The 18,404-nt window shown below is 36.8% G+C and overlaps 1 protein-coding gene across 1 annotated transcript in view; it reads left to right on the forward strand.

The window, feature by feature from the left end:
- Positions 1–18,404, forward strand: part of ZDHHC17 (zDHHC palmitoyltransferase 17) — an 80,562-nt gene that overhangs the window by 40,223 nt on the left and 21,935 nt on the right. Inside the window, exons 5-10 of the mRNA XM_083819360.1 lie at positions 638–782; positions 6,872–6,936; positions 7,683–7,845; positions 12,453–12,578; positions 13,867–14,009; positions 16,699–16,799. Of these exons, the coding sequence (XP_083675486.1) occupies positions 638–782; positions 6,872–6,936; positions 7,683–7,845; positions 12,453–12,578; positions 13,867–14,009; positions 16,699–16,799 (743 nt within the window). The remainder of the gene's footprint in view (positions 1–637; positions 783–6,871; positions 6,937–7,682; positions 7,846–12,452; positions 12,579–13,866; positions 14,010–16,698; positions 16,800–18,404) is intronic.

Raw genomic sequence — 18,404 nt, forward strand, 5'->3', positions numbered from 1 at the left:
TCTGGGAAGCGTTTTCCAGAGCTGCTTCTGACAGATTCAAAAGTTTTTTTTTTTTAGCTCATGTCAGAAACACTGTGGTCATAGTTGTACACCTTATCAACTGGAAGGATGTGCCTATGTTTATTGCGCCAAATAGATATCTGAGCTTTAAGTGTAGCATGGAGGAAAAGTAGGCCTTACATTTTCCATTTTCTTCCTATTTTTATTTTAGTGCTGTTATTAATAGTAGAAAGTTAAACCATATGCACTACAAAATACAGGATTACATAGCCAGCTGGACATCTCTTAAAATAGCAGGTTTCATACATGAATTTGAATCAGTCACAGTAGATGATTCTCAAACTGAACTTGGGCTTTTTGTTGACTGGCCTTTTACTTCACAACTCACCTAAGCCAATTGCTTGTGGTGCGTGCATTGGCTGCATAGAACTTGCTCATGTTGAATGAGTGTGCATACTTGGTTACAGAATCAAATCGTGACAATCACCGTTTTCAAAATATAAGTCAGAGTTCAGAAGCTCCAGTAGTGTAATTAAATTCTAAACACATTTGTTGTGTTAAAATATTAACATTTTAATATTTTTTTTTTTGCATATAGTTATTCAGTTGTTTGTTTTCTGTGTTCTTTTGCATTTAGACAGGGTCACTTATCCATGGTTGTACAGCTGATGAAATATGGCGCAGATCCGTCGCTAATTGATGGAGAAGGATGTAGCTGTATTCATTTGGCTGCCCAGTTTGGACATACTTCAATTGTTGCTTACCTGATAGCAAAGGGACAGGTAAACTTTAAATAATATATTTAAATAGATTCTACTCAGAATAAGAAAAGAGTTGAAAATTAAATCATTCAGGAAATGCAAAATATTTGCCTGACTAAACCTCAATAATTCAATGTATTTTACTGTAGACTACTGTATTTTAATTGATGCATATACCATCTGTTAACTTAATTTCCTGGAACAGAGGTCAGAGTACTTCGGCTTTAATTCATATCTTGGTATAATATATGCCAATTCTAGCAGATAGTCTTTTACCATTCTTTATTTCTACTGAAGTTAATCTTTAAATATTAACAGTGATGATAATAGCAAATATTTTGGAAATCTTCATAGAAACATAAAGTCAAGCATGGGTAAAGAATCCAGTGACAGAGTTGTCATAGGTCATTTCTCTTTTTGTGGACACCTATGTCTACAACTTTTATTTATTGCTGTTTTAAAATCGCATGCGTATGTAAGTTTTAAAAAAAATAAAACCACCTTCTTGCCTCTTCTATTACGGTTAGATTTACAAAATGTGTATATAGCACATGCATTTATTACTTTTCTCATTGTCCCATCCTTCATTATGTATACTCAAAACACTATGTACGTTCACCTTTTTGTCTACTGACCCTGCATTACAGTTTGTAGGTTTACTCATCCACAAATATGTGCTTGAACCATGAATTTGATTTACTTTGTAAACCATAAAGAAAGTTAAAACTCTCCTCTTTAGTCTTGCTAATGCTGCTGCCAATTCTATTCTGCATATATCACGTATCAAGTGAGGTACAATCCAGTGAGTCTGGTAGAATATGACTATGAAGTTAGTTGTGTTCAGCTGCAAATTGCTACTATATTGTAGAACAAATACTAAATTTGCTGGAGAAAATGATCTGTGTCTATACAATAAAAAATGTATTTTTCAATAATTATTTTTTATCTAAAAATTGTTTGGTAAAACATTAGTGTATGACAGAGTAAGCTAGACACAAGAGGAAGCTGATCATATATAATCTCTGTATTTCAAGAGCATAGAGATTGGAGAGAAATGCTCTTTTATCAGGAACAAGTTTTATATTTTGCTCACAAATTATGTAAAATGAAAACCCCATGCACTCATATCTGAAAAATCTTGCAGATGTTCTACATGTGCCAACTCATGTAAAGCACAGCATCAACGAGGTATAGTCTTTAAAATGTTCTATCATGATTATGAAACCTCCCTGTGAACGTTTGCTTGCCCTGATTTTTATATACAGGCTTGGCCTATTTATTTATCTGAGCATATAATGCTTCAGTCCAAGAGAAGCTGCATGTGTGTACGTGTGTACATACATAGACATAAAAGAACTTGCTTTAAGATTTATTTAAAATTCCAACCCATTATCTTGGTAACAGATCTTTATCAATTGCTTTTTAATGAGGATTCTTATTAAAACTCCCAAGTGTTAACAAGTATGATTTCAGTATTCTTTCCATGCCATAAGTTTGAATTAAGAGCTATTTTCACAAGTTTCAGAAGCACTTCAAAAAGCTCAAATTTAAAATTATTTATTGATTTGTATATTTAAAATATAGTAATATCAACAACATTGCAATAACAATCCCTAAACTCACAGTTTTCTAGTTGTACTACATACAACTAAAGAAACTACTTAGTTTCTGTAGAAGCTATAGGAGACAAATGATCCTGCTTTTTATTCTCCTTTAGTAAGTGCATACGAGGTTGTTAATTCTGCTTCTTGTTCACAATGGTCTTTACCTCCTTCATAGTATCATAATTTGTGTTTGGAAACTTTAAGTGCTTTTGCCTATGTGGGCTTACTCTACTACTTCTTGCAAGCTTTTTTTTCTTTTTCTTTTGCCTTTACAGAGATCAGGTTCTCTTATGTCCAGAGAGTAGGCTTGCCTTTGTTCTCAACCCAGCTGTAGCACTTGGGTACTAAATGGCAAATAAGTAAGTTTAACAGAGTTTCAGAAGGGCTGAGGCTGGCAGGGCCCTCTGGAGCCCACCAGGCCCAAGCCCTGCCCCAGCAGGGCCACCCAGAGCAGGCTGCCCAGGGCCACGTCCAGGCGGCTTTTGAAGGTCTCCAAGGAGGAGACTCCACAGCCTCTCGGGACAGCCTGTGCCAGTGCTCCGTCACTTAGACATTAAAGATGTGCTTCTTGGTGTTCAGAGGGAACCTCTTGTGTTGCACAGAATCATAGGTTATCCTGAGTTGGAAGGGATCCACAAGGCCAGGGAAGTTACTAAACCAAGCATTTACCGCCTAGACCTAACCTACAGCACATTAGTTGCAGAATTGTAAGGCCAGTCATGTTTCTTCTTCATGATTGTCAAAACAGACTCTGTTGGACTAGATTATTCAGAACAGAGCTTTTGTTGTTCAGAAGAACAAGGTAGCTTCTGTTGTGTGCCTTACCTTGCTTGGTAAATTGCCTGTCAGTCTGCACTCAGTTTGTTCCGCTAGGACCCTGTCAAATTTCTTACTTCAGTGAATAACTAGCAAGTCTTTCCCAAATTAGGAAACATTTTCATTCTTACATCCACCTTCCTGATAAATTTTCTTTACTGTTTGCTTTTAAATATGCTGTTTCTTTGAGAGTCTAAGTTTCCTTTTCCCTGGCTGACAGTCCCTGTAAGAGAGATCTTTTCCCTATTCAGAACCCTATTCACCACAAGTATAATAGTGAATCTTTATACAAAGGTCTGTGATCTGTGAAATAACCAGCAGTGTTTCTGAAGATGATCAAATTCCTGGTCCCTTTCTGTGCAATTCAGCGCATTTCGAACTGGAAAGCATCCTTTGATGCTTTTTGTGCTTTTGAGAAGGCTGTATTGTAACTAACACAGGACTGGTCTGAGCGCTACTGTTCCATGCCCTGGTAAGCCTAAATGCTGCTGTGATCTCTAGCTGCTATTCAGAATTCAAACTCGTCAGCTAGATTGCTTCTGAAAAGTGGCTTCAAGCAGCAGCATAGTTGCCACAGCTCCTTTCCATGCAGGAAGGTGTTTCCTCCGCTATACTTCTGCCTCTCCAGAAGCTTTTTTGTGAAATCCTCTATTCATGTTGTAAGATTAAAATCTGGCTCATCTTTCTGCATACAAAGTTGTTCTCATGCAGAACCAGAGTTGTCCTATACAGGAAACAATTTTAATAATTTACCAATTATGATCGGTGGTGTTCTCACACTTGAAATACATACAATAGGGTATCAGTCTGCACAATTTTGGATCATTGCATCACTGTACTCAGTGAAATCTGGTGCTTGTATTGCTCACGTTCCTGTTCTAATAGCATAGATGCCTGTTCATGAGCAGTATCAGGCTGACCTGTCAGCAAGAGTTAAACAAGAAGTTAATGCTGAGATGCCTGTTGGTACACACCAGAGCAGAGGAACAGTCTCCTGAGGTGTATAGGCTGTTGAAGGTTTACTTTTTTGTCTCAGCCCTCTGGTACAGAAGAGCAACATAAGTTTCTTTCAGAAATGTGCCCTTTTATTGTGTGGATGTGGTAATGATCTGGCAGAATAACAAAGAATTTTTGACAGGAGCTTTGTTAGACATGTCTCTTCTATCCGCAAGTACATCATCTTTAGTATGACTATAAAACTGTATGCAAGTGAATCTTAGTTTCCTTGTTTCTTGGTACAGTTCCTTTGAAGAGGGATCTGCCTCCGTCCATGCTGGAGCTTAGTGGCTTATTATGAGTAATAGGTATAGCCTGCTTATATAATCCGTGGAAGGAGTAATCTGGAGCTCATCTTTTCTTTTTTTCCCCTTCTTTTAACTGTCACGTAGTATGTGAAGTGTAGTTTTGATTTGTCAGGTAGAATCACTAAAGGAATCTCCTTTTTTTTTACCTCCTTCCAAGCAATCAAGCATCTGTTGTTGGTCACAAAGCTTTGCATTTCTGTATGTAATCTAAAGATGAAAGAGTGATTGTTCACGTCTCAGTAATTCATGCATTTTTCAAAATGAGTTGTTCACACAGTGTGACCTGTGAATCAAAGGCATGCTTCTCAAGGATGAACGAACTTGAGGTTAGGCTGTGGTTCTCATTTCCTTCCCAGTCTCGGCAACAGGCGGCTGAAGGCAGTGCCAACAATTGTGTGGCCCTAGGAGGCTCAAAAGGGTGTAGTCTGTACACGTACCTAGAGCCAGCAGGCTTGGATGCTGGTCTCAGTGCGTGTAACTTGTTTCTGAATATACTGTGCAATAAAGTAGTGGTTCTCTCCCCCTTCATCAGTCACTTTATTTCTGATTTTTTTTTTTAGTAAAACAGTGGAGTAAAAATTCAACAATGTCAGCGTATCTGCGATCTAGAGGTCTTTTTAAAGCAATTATTTGGTAGAACTAAATTGGATTTTCTGGAAAATGTCTGCTTAGGTCAGGCTAGAAGTAGTACAGAGGGTGGGGGTCCCAGGGAGCTGGGTGTTTGGCAGACACTGGAACAGAGAAGGTTTGGAGGGAATGGAGGGCAGGTAGAAAGCATCATCATCTACATTTTTGATTTCTCTCATGGGTGTCTCTAGCAAATGATATTGAAACACTTTCAACCTAATTTTCCTAGTAAGGTGTTGTGGTTTAACCTGGAGGCTGCTAAGCACCGCACAGCCATTCACTGCCTTCCTCACCCGCCGGCCCACCATGGGTTGGGGGGAAAAATTGGGAAGGAAAAAAAAAGTAAAAGCTTGTGGGTTGGGATAAAGACAATTTAATAGGACAGAAAAGGAAGATTAATAATGATGATGATGATAATAGTAATAAGAGAAAGTACAAAGCAAGTGATGCATAGCACAGTTGCTCACCATCCGCTGACCAATGCCCAGCCTGTCCTGGAGTAGCAATCCCACCTACCCCCGCCAGCCATCCCATATTGTTCAGCATGACCCCATACGGTATGGGACATCCGTTTGGCCAGCTGGGGCCAGCTGTCCTGGCTGTGTCCCCTCCCAGCCCCTGCTGTACCCCCAGTCCCCTCGCTGGCAGGGCAGAGCGAGAAGCTGAAATGTCCAGGGCTTAATGTAAACACCGCTCTGCAACAACTGGAACATTGGGGTGTTAGCACTATTCTCATCCTAAATCCAAAACGCAGCACCATACTAGCCACTAAGAAGAAAATTAACTCTATCCCAGCTGAAACCAAGACATAAGGGCTGAGGGGAGTAGCATAGGAGATATTGATACAGCTCTACTGCCTCTAAGTACAATTGTTAGGTCTTGAATTAAGTTAGTTTAGAGTAATTTTCTGTTGGCAGGCTGTGGAACTTGCCTAAATGTGCCTGAGAGTCTGATTTGGCTCTGAACGTTTTTAGGAATTCCCATCTTCCATGTTAGCGAGGCAGAACAAAACCCTATAGGTAACAGATACTTTCCTTTCTGATCTTAAATAGTTGTCTTAACTCAGATGTCCTGGATGGTGCTGCTTTGTTATTCTGTGGCTAACTGAACATAGGTTCAGTTAGGCAAAATAATGAAATGGTGTGTTTTTTGTTTTGTTTTTGTTTTTAATTTTTAGTCATCAGTTTAGTCACCACTTTATTATAGACTAGTTAATTGTTTTCATTAATAGCTTTTTTTTTGGCATAAAAATTCTGTGGCATCCATTAAGTTGATATCCAAATATGTAAATACCCTTGGACCTGTGTGAACTAAGGAAAATTGCTCTGTAAGTGGAAAAATAGCTGCAGCTAGTATTCAGCCATGTAGGGTGCTAAGTCATGCTTTTAATGCAAATTTATAAAGTAGTTTATTAAATATTGATGTGTTACTTTAGGTTTATCTTGCTTTGGAGTGCAGTATTACACCATCTATTTATGTGTTTATGTTGAAAGTGAATAGTACAATTGACGTGACTAGTCTTAAATATCATGGTTGTTCCTTAGTTTCCAAAATACACTGGAATGGTTATGTTTTTGCAATGGTGGTGTTAATGTCTGTTTTCATTTTTAAATACTATTTTATTATGTGCTAAAAGCTTGCCAGGTTTTCACCAACTCATTTGGTTAGTCAGAAAATACTGCTTCTTATTTGCAAACCGTGTATCTCTTGGAGCTTGAGCATGCTTATTTATCTTGCCAACTTTTTTCTGTTTTTTTAGGATGTGGATATGATGGATCAAAATGGAATGACACCTCTAATGTGGGCAGCTTACAGAACACATAGGTAATATAAACTCACTTCAATTTTGACTTCGTCTTGGCATTAACTAACTAGCTTATAATGGTGATTGGTTTTGATTTTTGGCAAGTGCTTTGGTTTAACTAGCCAATGTACTTTTTGCAATTGCCACTTTATCTTTCTTCATTTATGATCTATTCCAGATAGCATCCAGATGTACTCACTAATATGAACTTTAGATTGCTAAGTAAATCTTCCTGTGGAGATTACTGGAAAAAGTTGGTGTAAAAAGACAGTTCTCCAAAGAGCAATTCAGTTTCAGTTAGTTTCTTGCTTGGAGAGGCCTGTCTCCTTTGCTTGTTGAGAGGAGCATAAGCGAGCTTCTGCAGATACCTACCATTAACAACATTATCATCCTATTTTATTTTCATCTTTTGGAATGTGAAATAGAAGTCTGACATATTTAGAACTTTGGTTATCTGTCAAATTAATAATCCCGTGCTTGCTTTTACAAATCTGTCTTAGTACTGTTAGTTTTTGAAAGAAATGAAAACAGAATTGCGTACCAAATGTGTTTCATGACATCCCAGAACAAGCTCCTTTTAAATTCAACAGAAATGTCGTTGCTCTTTGGTGGGACAAAATTTGAGCCATTCAAAATCATCAGCAAAAAACCTTTTCTGTTACATATTGTACTCGATAAACATTGCTCATAGAAGCTGAACTCATTAACAAGAAGTTGGAATGTATTTGAGTTCTTCTGTAGATCTAACAAGACTTTTCCTTTCTAGTGTGGATCCAACGCGATTACTACTTACGTTTAATGTTTCTGTTAATCTTGGAGACAAATATCACAAAAACACAGCATTGCACTGGGCTGTGCTAGCGGGAAATACTACAGTTATTAGTCTTCTGTTAGAAGCTGGAGCTAATGTTGATGCTCAGAATATAAAGGTAAACAGTCTGTTTTTATTGTAAGTGGTTTAAGGCAGAAATAGCAGAGCCTATGATAAATCTGAAGAATAGATGATTCTTGTGGGTATGGGGGAGATCATGAAGATGGACCAAAAGTCATGCCACTGGTTTTTAACCTGGGAGTCAGTATTTACTAATAGTGATGCATAACCATTAAATCTGAACCTTCAAAAGTACTCATGTAAATAATTTAACAGTGGTTATGTGTAAATACATTGGAGCTGGGGCGCACACTTAGATTGCATGAATGAAACACTGTGTATTCGGATTAAAAAAAAAAAATCTGAATATCGTTTAGTGAAATTTTCGGGTACCTGTCTTTTTGTTGGAGTGAGATGCAAGACAGTCCATCTCCCAGTGGCAGCAAGGAAGTTTGAGACTGAAAAATATCACTAAGAGTAAAATAAGCAAATGGGCTCTTTTTCACATCAGAACTTCAAGTTGCCTGGTTACTCTGCCAGAACCTGTTAATGAAGTCACTTAGATTCAGCACTAACAGGGCTCGTTCGTAGCGTGTTAGACCAGCCATGGAGCTGCTAAAATTTATGCCGTAGACCTGGAGTCTTTAAGAGATTCTTCAGCGGTGGAGGGTGAGCTTATTGAACCTTTGCTCTGCAGTGTTCTTGTCCATTGACTCCAGACTGTTCTGTGTAGCAAATGAGATGTACTTCATCGCCTAAGTTGTTTCTTCTGTGGTGTCAGAAGAATGCAATTTTAGAAAAGGAATTTTCCACTACTCCATTTCTCTTCAAATATTTGTATTTTTCACCTAATGTTATAGGTGGGGTGGATAGATTGGAAAATACTGCTGTACATCTACACGTATAAAATACTTAGTATCTAATTAAAATAATTTGACCTTTCACCATTTGGCCTACCAATTAAGATGACTAGGCCTTACTTCACTTGGCACAAGTGATAGAAATATGCTTTAAACAAACAAACTTATTCATCCATTTTCTTAAACAGCATGGAACAGTCTTTTTAAGGGTGCAGTCTAATTTTGCTAGTAACTTTATAGGTTCTATATCCAGTAGATGTGTACTGATGTGAATACATGTCCTAGTCTGTAAGGTCAGTTGTGTGGATGAATTATGCTTCTAGTCTCACTCTTGCAAACTGTTGAGAAGCTCTTCCCTGTGCCACCTGGTTAAAAAAAAAATGTATATTTTTTTGGGGAAAAAAATCAGTGTGTCATAACTTGCTTCCCTTGACAGACTGATTAGTGCAACTAGAGTTTGAAAGTCCTCACCTTACCTACTCTTCTGGACTCTTAGGAAATCTGTAATACGAATTTGTACATTTGGCCAACTGAAATTGTATCAGCTAGCCTGAACGCAGTTCGTGGTCTCTCCTTCATTATTGACAGACAGCAGCAGTCAGTAGAAAAACAGGCTTTTGAACCTGCTGGATCATAATATCCTTCCAGTCATGCCAGAAGACACGTGCTTGATTTCATTATCTGTTGCCTGCCTTCTGCAGTGGAGTCAAAGTTTCTTGCATGCCTTCCTACAGGTTTCTAGGATCTTCAGTTGTCAAAATCATTCTAGCAGTGGTAGTTTTGCCATACTGTTGTTGGATTTATAACAGATAGCTGATTTGGGTGATACATCTTACGTTCAGCAAAAGCTCACAGTAAACATAAAATTTTTGGTAGATTTCTTTAGACAGATAGATATAAATTCAGTTTCGTGCTTCTCCTTTGACTGTTCAGCAAAAAAAAAAAAAAAAGTTTTCTTCAGCAAAAAGCTGTTTAGGTGGCTCATGTTTCTCTAGATAAGGGAATCATGAAAGGCTTCTCTCTAATGCAGTCATTTCCAGATTTCTGTAGCAGCATTTAGTGAAGTCCTTTTCTCAGCCAGTCCATGTAAATGAACAGAAGTAATAATAAGACAGTTAAAGTTAAAGAAATACACTGGCTGACATCCCTTTGTCTTTTTCCAGGTATGAAGTAGATGAAATGCTAGATGCGAATGTTGATCTTTTTGTTATCGGCTCTAGGCAGCGTATGTTAGAGAAGTGCATGCTGTGCTGGCGTTCTAGGTTTGGAACAGATCGGAACCAGTCATCTCAGTGAGGTGCTACTTTCACATTGCATGACAGTTCAAGAGAGCTAGTGGGGGCTGGCTATGTAAGAGAATAATATAAACAATTGCACTCTTCTAGAATAAAGCTTGGTACTTTGGAGAAGAAAAAAAGAGAGAGAGAACGCCCATCTTGGAAGTAAAATGATGTAAAGTAGCATCATGGATTAGTAACGCCAGAATGTACATATATCACAGGTTTAGTTGTTTCAAGTTAATCATTAAGTGGGTTTGTCCTGTTCTTGTTATTTATCCTCTTTGTATTTTGCTGTACAAGAAATAACAATTTTCTTTTGGTAGTAAGGTTTTCTTTTTCCTTTTTGAGATCTGAATTACAGTTGGAAGTGGAAGTTGCTTTTCACTAGTCAAAGGAATGTTGGTTTTTTGTTTTGTTGTTGTTTTGTTCTTTTTCTGTTTTGTTGTTTTTTCATTTTTGTGTAGGTAAAGTATCTTGCCGCGCCAGTAGACAGACTGGGCAGATGAGAACAGGATTTCACAAGGACTCAGTTTATTACTGGGATTGGGAGGGAAATCCGTAAATTTTACTTAAGTATAAGCAGAAACTCTTTTTTTGTTCTTCCCTAGAGTGTGAAAAGAGCTTTTATCATTTAAAGAAGATACTTTTTAGAAAAAAAATAATTAAATCTGTTAATGAATCATTGAATGGATTTTAGGTGTAGTTTCTTGGTTATGCAGTGTATCTGTAGGTTTGTCCGTGGAAGCCTGTATGTAAAGTTCCCTATGGTAATGACGCTTCAGACTATTCTTTCTGTCTAACCGCTTAATAATCTTAAAATATAATCTGTTGAAGCCTTGTTGCTTGCTGGCAAACTAAGTTGCTTACTAGACCAAGATCCCTGATACTTTTTGGTTTTGTTTCGCTTTTTAAGCAAGTCAGCCACCCATCCCTGTAAATGCAAGGAAAATATTAAAATGGCCAGATGATTAGACACATAGTCAAAGACTTCTTTAAAGCTCCCTCAATTTTTTTATCTAGGCAGTTCCTAGGTGTCTCATGGCCCTCTAGTGGAAGGGATGCTCAGCTGGACCCCAAGACAACTTCAGGATTTACTTGGGAGATCAACTCCCAGAGGGAATTGCTTGTCCACAGGTAATCTTTACAGTCTGGATATTTAAGGTGATATTCAAAAACAAAACAAAACAAAACAAAAAAACATGCCTGGAGTTTTTCAGATAGTAGCAGTTCAAGATGCAATTACATTTGTGATGAAGCAGGCACCATCGTTTGATTTCAGGCATTTCTGTTGAGAATTGAGAAGTCTCAATCTGTTTCTTAATCTGTTTCTTAATCATCTGGCTAAATAACTTTGAAGCCAAATTTTGTCAAAAGGTTATTCTTTTCTTACTGATTTTGGTAGTTGAACTCTTTGGGCAGGCATCATGCAAGATCCTGTTAGGCAGCAAAAAGCTTCCCCTCATAATCTGTAGCATGTGCTGTTTACCCTCCTTTTAGAGATTTGGAGCAAGAGATGACAGTTAAATAGTTGATTCCCATTTTCTTTCTACAGGACGTAGGTAGCTAACTGTCCTTTTTTGTCTTTGACATCTCTTCTGTCTATAGTAATTATTGCCCTTTGTGGGTAATTTCAGTTTCTGGTACCTGTCTCACTTTTTTTTTAGGAGGGGGCCAAGCGATGGAGGATTCAGCCATTTTTCAAGCCTCCATGAATGGTTTGTTTAGGAGGGGATTTAACTCCAGTAGAAGAGAGGAGGAGTCAAATGCAAAACTGAAGCTGGAGGTACCTGCAATTGGTTGTCTCTTGCCTCCTCTGTAATTTTAGACCTAGTCAGTAACTTTCGTTTAGCTCTCTTCCTAAAAGTTTAGAAAGCAATAAATTCAAATCAGATCGGTAGGCACCTTTGGCCCCTGTATCTCTCTCTCTTTTTGCTTTGTCTGTCAGTCCTCTCAGTGTAGGGAATGCGAAAGCATGGACCATTGCTGGCTTTGCACCCAAAGTATGTGAAGCGCAAGCCAAGCATAAAAATTCGGAGTTTTGGAATAAGTTGAACGCAAGCAATCAGAAGCATTCCGTGATATTAGTAACTTCTCTCTGCCAAGAAAGCAGAGAATTAACCGAAGTCAGGCTTTAGACTGGGAGAGTTTCCATGATCCAGTGGGTCACGAGTTCTTTTTCTTTGCTTGATTTCTGCTGCCTGTCAATAGCCAAGGGGGAAGCACAGTCTTTCATTTACAGGCTAGTGGACTGTGTATAGAAAAGTGGAGCACAGATGTGTTACGCCAAAGGCAATGATTATTGCTACGTCAAGACATACATCAGCGTCACACCTTAATTCTGTATTTGTCCACTTGTGTAGTTATGGGAGTGTGAAAAAGACCAAAAGGAATGAAGGATGATTGGTGTCAAGTAAGCTGCAAAGGAATAAAAAAGCCAGAATCTAGCTTAATCTGATTTTAAATATATTTCCCTGAATGCATTTTATTTTTAAATTAGATTTTTCCCGCTTTTATACTCCTGGCAGGGAGAATCACCACTTGATCTAGCAAAACAGAGGAAAAACGTTTGGATGATCAATCACCTACAGGAAGCAAGACAGGCTAAGGGATATGACAGTCCATCCTTTCTGAGAAAACTAAAAGCTGATAAGGTGAGAAGTAGTATAACACTTATGTAAATCAGTGTTACTGCTGATGTTGGTGGGAGAGGGGTCTTGTTTGTTTAAGGTAAGCAATTCCACACTGTGCATTCCCCACATTTTAGTCTTAGGAAACATCATTTTTTATGACAAAAGTAATTTCAAAATAAATTAAAAAAAAAAACAACAACACACCAAAATAAACAACAACAACAAAACACCCACAACTTTATTGAAGGCAGGAGGAAAGAAAACCATAAACCTCCACAATTACCTATAGCTATTTTGCTGCCTAATTGTTAAGAAAGTACCAAGCAGTGGTAGTGTTGGGCATAGCCAAGATTATTACAAAGCTGATTCTCAAATATCTGAAGGAAGAGAGAGTTTTAGATAGCCTGAACTCTACTCCCTATTATGTACTATTTTCTGTTCAATGCCAAAAGCAGTCAGTCTTGGCAGTATCATAATGTCATAAGAATCTCTGACGTGGAGGCCTTCATGCTCTCAGGTTAATATCTAATACTGCAGATAGGAGGAGACAAGAAATAAGGATATAAAGGGTAATGTGTTGCTCTAGCATGAAAAACCGTTTGCCTGTGGTACTGAGGACTTACATAGCATTAATGTTTTCTTACCAATGAGAGTATTGTGCTGGATATTAAGTGTTGCTGTCATTGATTTGTAATTATTTCTTGATTTAAAGATACATTGCATCTTGATTATTTTTTTAACTGTATTGCCATATAAGAATGCAACGAGTATGGCCTTTAAGTGATTTGTGCATTGCATTATGTGCACTGTGACTGTGCTTTCAGTATCCAGAAAGAGTTCAAAGTGCCTTGATCAGGAATTGTACCTATGTAATATGAGGCAAAACAGGTCCTATCTTTCTTCGTATACTCTTCAGTATGACTTAATCTATTACTTACGTCACTTCATTTGTTAATGTTTGCTGAGGTTATCCTGATTTATATAGTCATTTATGCACTTCACAATGTTTTTTTAAAAAAGAACTACTATTGCCTTTATTCTGGATTAATACCAAAGTATCTAAAAGAGAGTTCTTCTAAAGAAAATTACTAATTTGTTACAGAATTTTAGGAAGATGATTTTTTTCTTGCACAGACACTGGAGATATATAAATATAGGAAATGACAAAAAATCGTGACTATTCCTTCCTGTATGTCAAACTTCCTGAAAAATTATACAAGTTTTTGTGACTGTCCTTTTTACTATATAATATTGTTATACAACCTGTTCCTAAAAGCAGAATTGCTTACTGATATTTGTTTCTATATAGGAATTCCGTCAGAAGGTGATGCTGGGAACTCCTTTCCTAGTTATTTGGCTGGTTGGGTTCATAGCAGACCTAGACATTGATTCTTGGCTCATTAAAGGGCTGATGTATGGTGGCGTTTGGGCTATGGTGCAGTTTCTTTCAAAGTAAGTGTTTCACCAGGACACTGTCTGCTTAGCATGCACTCAAGAAGTGTTTTGTTGGCATCATATTTATTGGATAAATAATCTGAAATTTCTATTTTTATGCAGTTTTTGGACATGCAACTTTTTTTTTTTCTTGTTGTAAGAACTATTTCTGGGAAAGTTCTTGTGCAGCTTTGCTCTTGGAGTGCTCAGTTGTCTTGCAGATAGACATGGAGTTATCTTGGTTGAATGCCATTGAGCTAGTAGAAGCTAACAGCAGAACAGAAATTCAGTTGTTCTCCAGAGGAGGGTGCTGAATGTCTGCCTACAAAGCATTATCAGTGTGAATTTTGTAGAAAACAGTCAAGGGAAAAGCTACCAGAAAGGGATAGAAGAAGGATGTGCAAGTAAAAAAATAAAAATTAAAATTAAAACCCATGGGTTTAGAATTTAAATACCCAAATGGTATCTAAAGAGACTTACAGAGAGAAATAGTCATGTAGGATTTGTAGCTTCTGTTTTTGTGGAAAGGGATGACTAAAGAAAAAGGCTGCTTTCTTATAATGTTGCTTTGTTACCTGATCATAAAGAACTTCAGATGTTTTCGTGATTTCTTTAAATAACTGTAAATGTACATACGAATGCACACACACACAGGTGTACTTCAGTGTATTTTCAAGATCCTTAGACTATTTCATCAGTGCTTTGCTTCTCTTCATTATGTGTGGCATGTATAGAAAAACCTATTATATCATCATACTTAGGAACTTAATGCTCTTCTGGCATTGAATGTCATGTTTGTTAGAGCCAGTTCCTCTTCTTTCCTTTCTGTTTAGAAGAAAAGAATATATTTCTGCTCTGTAAATCAAATTCACAGAATCTAAGTGATCTTAATACACCTGGGGAGGTGTGGTCATCAGGCTCTAGCCTCTGCAGGATCTTTGTGATAATCTCAGTCTTTTTGTCACCTCTGAGGCTGTACAATCTACTGACCTCTTCCCACAGCTAGTTTACTTGGCAATGCAAATCCTCAACTGCACCTCCTACTGGCAAGGATAAGATTTCAAGTTTCTCAAGATATATGTTTCTTCAAGTTTTATATTTTTGACCTACCTTGCACTAGTTCAGGATTAACATTATTTCTCTCATCCTTTGCTTAATGTTTAATTGGTGAAAAACAATTCAAAACCTATTTCTAGGTTGAGATTTGAATGAAATTTTTGCTATTATTCTAGTAGTATTTCCTTTCCCTTTCAAATTTTAATAATCTGCTTAGCTCTGCTTTCTTCCCTACTCTGTTCACAAAAAAATTAAATATAAATCACTGAAAGAATGGGTATTGCTGAATAACCACTGTGTATTGAAATTTATATTTGCATATTATTTACCATCGTAGCTCATCTGCCTTACAGGATTTTCTCAAAATACCTAAGAAGCTTCCAGTAGAGGAATGAAAGTTACTGTAAGGGAGTAATGGAGTAAAATGAAAACTATTCAATGCACACGTTAGTCCATGGCAGCCCTGAGGCACTATCAGGACAAAAAGTGAAAAGCTTCAATGTAAGGATGTGTAAACAGGTTTTGAAAGAAGTTTTATTTCAAGGAGTTGAGCAGTTTAGAGTGTGATATGTTCAGCAACTTTTTCTTGAATATGGAGTTACCTAGTCAGTAACCTAGTTTGTCCCAACTGAGTTCAGATTCTGTGCAGAATATTCTTTAAAATGCAAGAGTGTAAGAAGGTGAAAAGAACTCGATTGGCTTATTTTTTACATTAAAGAATTAACATTCAATTTTGGAACCTGGCAAATCTAGTGATGTGGGAGATCGTCTGTTTTTCCTCTGACTTTCTGTTGGCAACGGTAACAGAAGCAGAAGATTCAGGAATCAGAAATATTTCAAACACGTAGGCTGATAATACCAAGGTCTCTTAAGCCTTTTTCTTACTGAAGTAATTTTAACATGTAATTTCCATTGTATGAGTTTCCTAAATACCTTAGAATCTCTTGTGTAAATATAGTTTGCAACTGCTATCCGTGCTGTAGGTTAGGAATCTCATAGGTGTGTACCTGTTGTCAGTGTAGTTGTAGCTAAATATGTAAGCATTCTACATTTCTTGTCCAGGTTTTGACTGCTGTGGTGCTATTGGCTTGTGACTTATTAAAAGTACAATGGTTCACTGAGTATAAAAATAGCAATCAGGAAAAAACATGGGTTTTCTGATATAATGAACAATTTCAAAACAATCAAACTGAATACTTTTTTTTTTTTCCTGTTGAGAGGATGGAACATTTTTTTAAAGTATATAGCAAAGGTGTTTTTTTTTTTTTTATTAGATCAGGAAACATTGTGAGATTATATAGAAAAGATCAGTTTTTATAAAGACAGGTTTTTTTAATTCAGCTATTAATGTCTTATTTTCTGTAAAGCACATTTCTCAAGATATACAGATTGCGTTTATCTCATTTTTCTGGGATAGAACTTCAAAAGTGAATGTATAAATTTTAATTAAACACATTCTACTCGTGCCCACTCATCTGGACAGGTTGAAAACTGAACTTTGAACATAAAAGTGAAGAGTGTTTTTGTGACATATTTTGCAGTATCCCATATAGTAGTACATAGTATACTAGGAATTGTTTTTTCAGAAGCTGTAGTTTAGGATTTATGCTTTATAAGTTCAAATTTATGTGACATTGTTCCTGCTTTACAGGTCATTCTTTGATCACTCTATGCACAGTGCATTGCCTCTTGGAATATACTTGGCAACAAAATTCTGGATGTATGTGACGTGGTTCTTCTGGTTTTGGAATGATATCCTTTTTTGTGTACAGTAATATTTCTTTCATGTTAGTAGTATGAGGTAATACCCAGAATCATCCTACATATAAGAGTAAGTAAACTAATTAAAATTTTAAAAAGCTGTCACTAATAAAAACATTCTGTCTTGATGGTAATTATTACTTTAAAAATGTGCATATTATTGCTTTGCTTCAGTAAGTAAGAGGAGGCAGTCAGCAAAATCTCCTGTGTTTTACCAGTTTCTTCAGTGGGGAAATGTAAGCAAGTCTGTAAAGTGTGCTGTGGCTGTATGCTGACAAATTTTAATTTTCTGAAAAGCAGTAGGTAGTTTCATGATATGTAATAATTCTAGTGGAGTTAGCTTTGTAGGTAGTTCTTGAAGATTTTGCGAATTCTATTCCATACACACTGTAGATAAGTTTAAGTTAACTGTATTTTCAGTCTTTGAAGATGAATGTATTAACAACACTAGATTATAGAGACTCTGCATACACCCATGGTTTATGTTTTTGACTGTCTGCCTACATATAAACCCTACATACTGCTGGGGGTAGAAATTGATTCAGGGTTCACTGAAAGATATCAGTTATCCCCCTTAAGGAAATAGATTTAAATTTTTAAACGACTTGAGTATTGTAATTACAATAACTTCCAAACCGACTAGAGATTTAATGTTTTCTTAAATGTTTAATGTAGTTCTTGCAGCTGCAAGTAGTTGAAATGAACTTAATAAATTAGTACCCATCACAATATATTATAATGGGTATTAGCTTGACTTTTCTGGAAATAGTTTTTCTGTTTCAGAGGAATTATACTATGAAATAAGGTAGTAGCACCCCTTTTATCATCTTCTTAATATGTTCTCCAATCTCAGCTAAATGAGCCTCATGTTTTTGGGCTGCGAACAGAGAGGAGATCCTGTTTACATGCTGCCTTGGGCTACTGTGTTTGTAAAGGTGCTGCTGTGAATAATAGCTTTCTTAATATATCATGAGATGACTGCTATTGCATACTTTTTTTTTTTTAACAAGAAAATCTAGTATCTGTTAAGTACAGAAAATATTTCTATCCATACTAACATGAACATGTCTTGAAATAGGCATTTAGAAAGGCTGATACTACTACCAATCTCTTTCTGGTCTGATTTTCTCTGTTTTTTTCAATTTAACTTACTGATAAGTGCAGAATGAGGAACGTGAATACAATATAAATAACAAAAACGTATTTTAAAAAAAAGCAGTGGTTAAAAGTGGAGGTATACTTTTCCATTTCTTGAAGAACAGAGTAGATACTGTCAAAATATGTCATGCCATTAGACTGAAGTTGCTTTACTGAATCCTTGTGCTCCAAGCCTTATAGGTTTTCTTTAGGAACTCGTGTTTGTTAACACTACTGCATGTTTTGGGTAGCAAATACTGAGCTGCTGTGAAATGCTTTCTTGTGCTAATGCAACGTTATCTTGAACCAAATCTAAGTATGTGTTTAAGTTGTAGTCCTTGACCATATTAAAATGGCTGCCACAGCCAGCACAGCATGCTGATAGCCTCTATCTTGATGTAAAAAGCTGTGCCTTAATGCTAGCAAATTGTGAGATTTTTTTTTTTTTTTCCCCTGAGG

The sequence above is a fragment of the Anser anser genome, assembly GCF_964211835.1.
Source record: "Anser anser genome assembly, chromosome: 1".
Classification (NCBI taxonomy): domain Eukaryota; kingdom Metazoa; phylum Chordata; class Aves; order Anseriformes; family Anatidae; genus Anser; species Anser anser.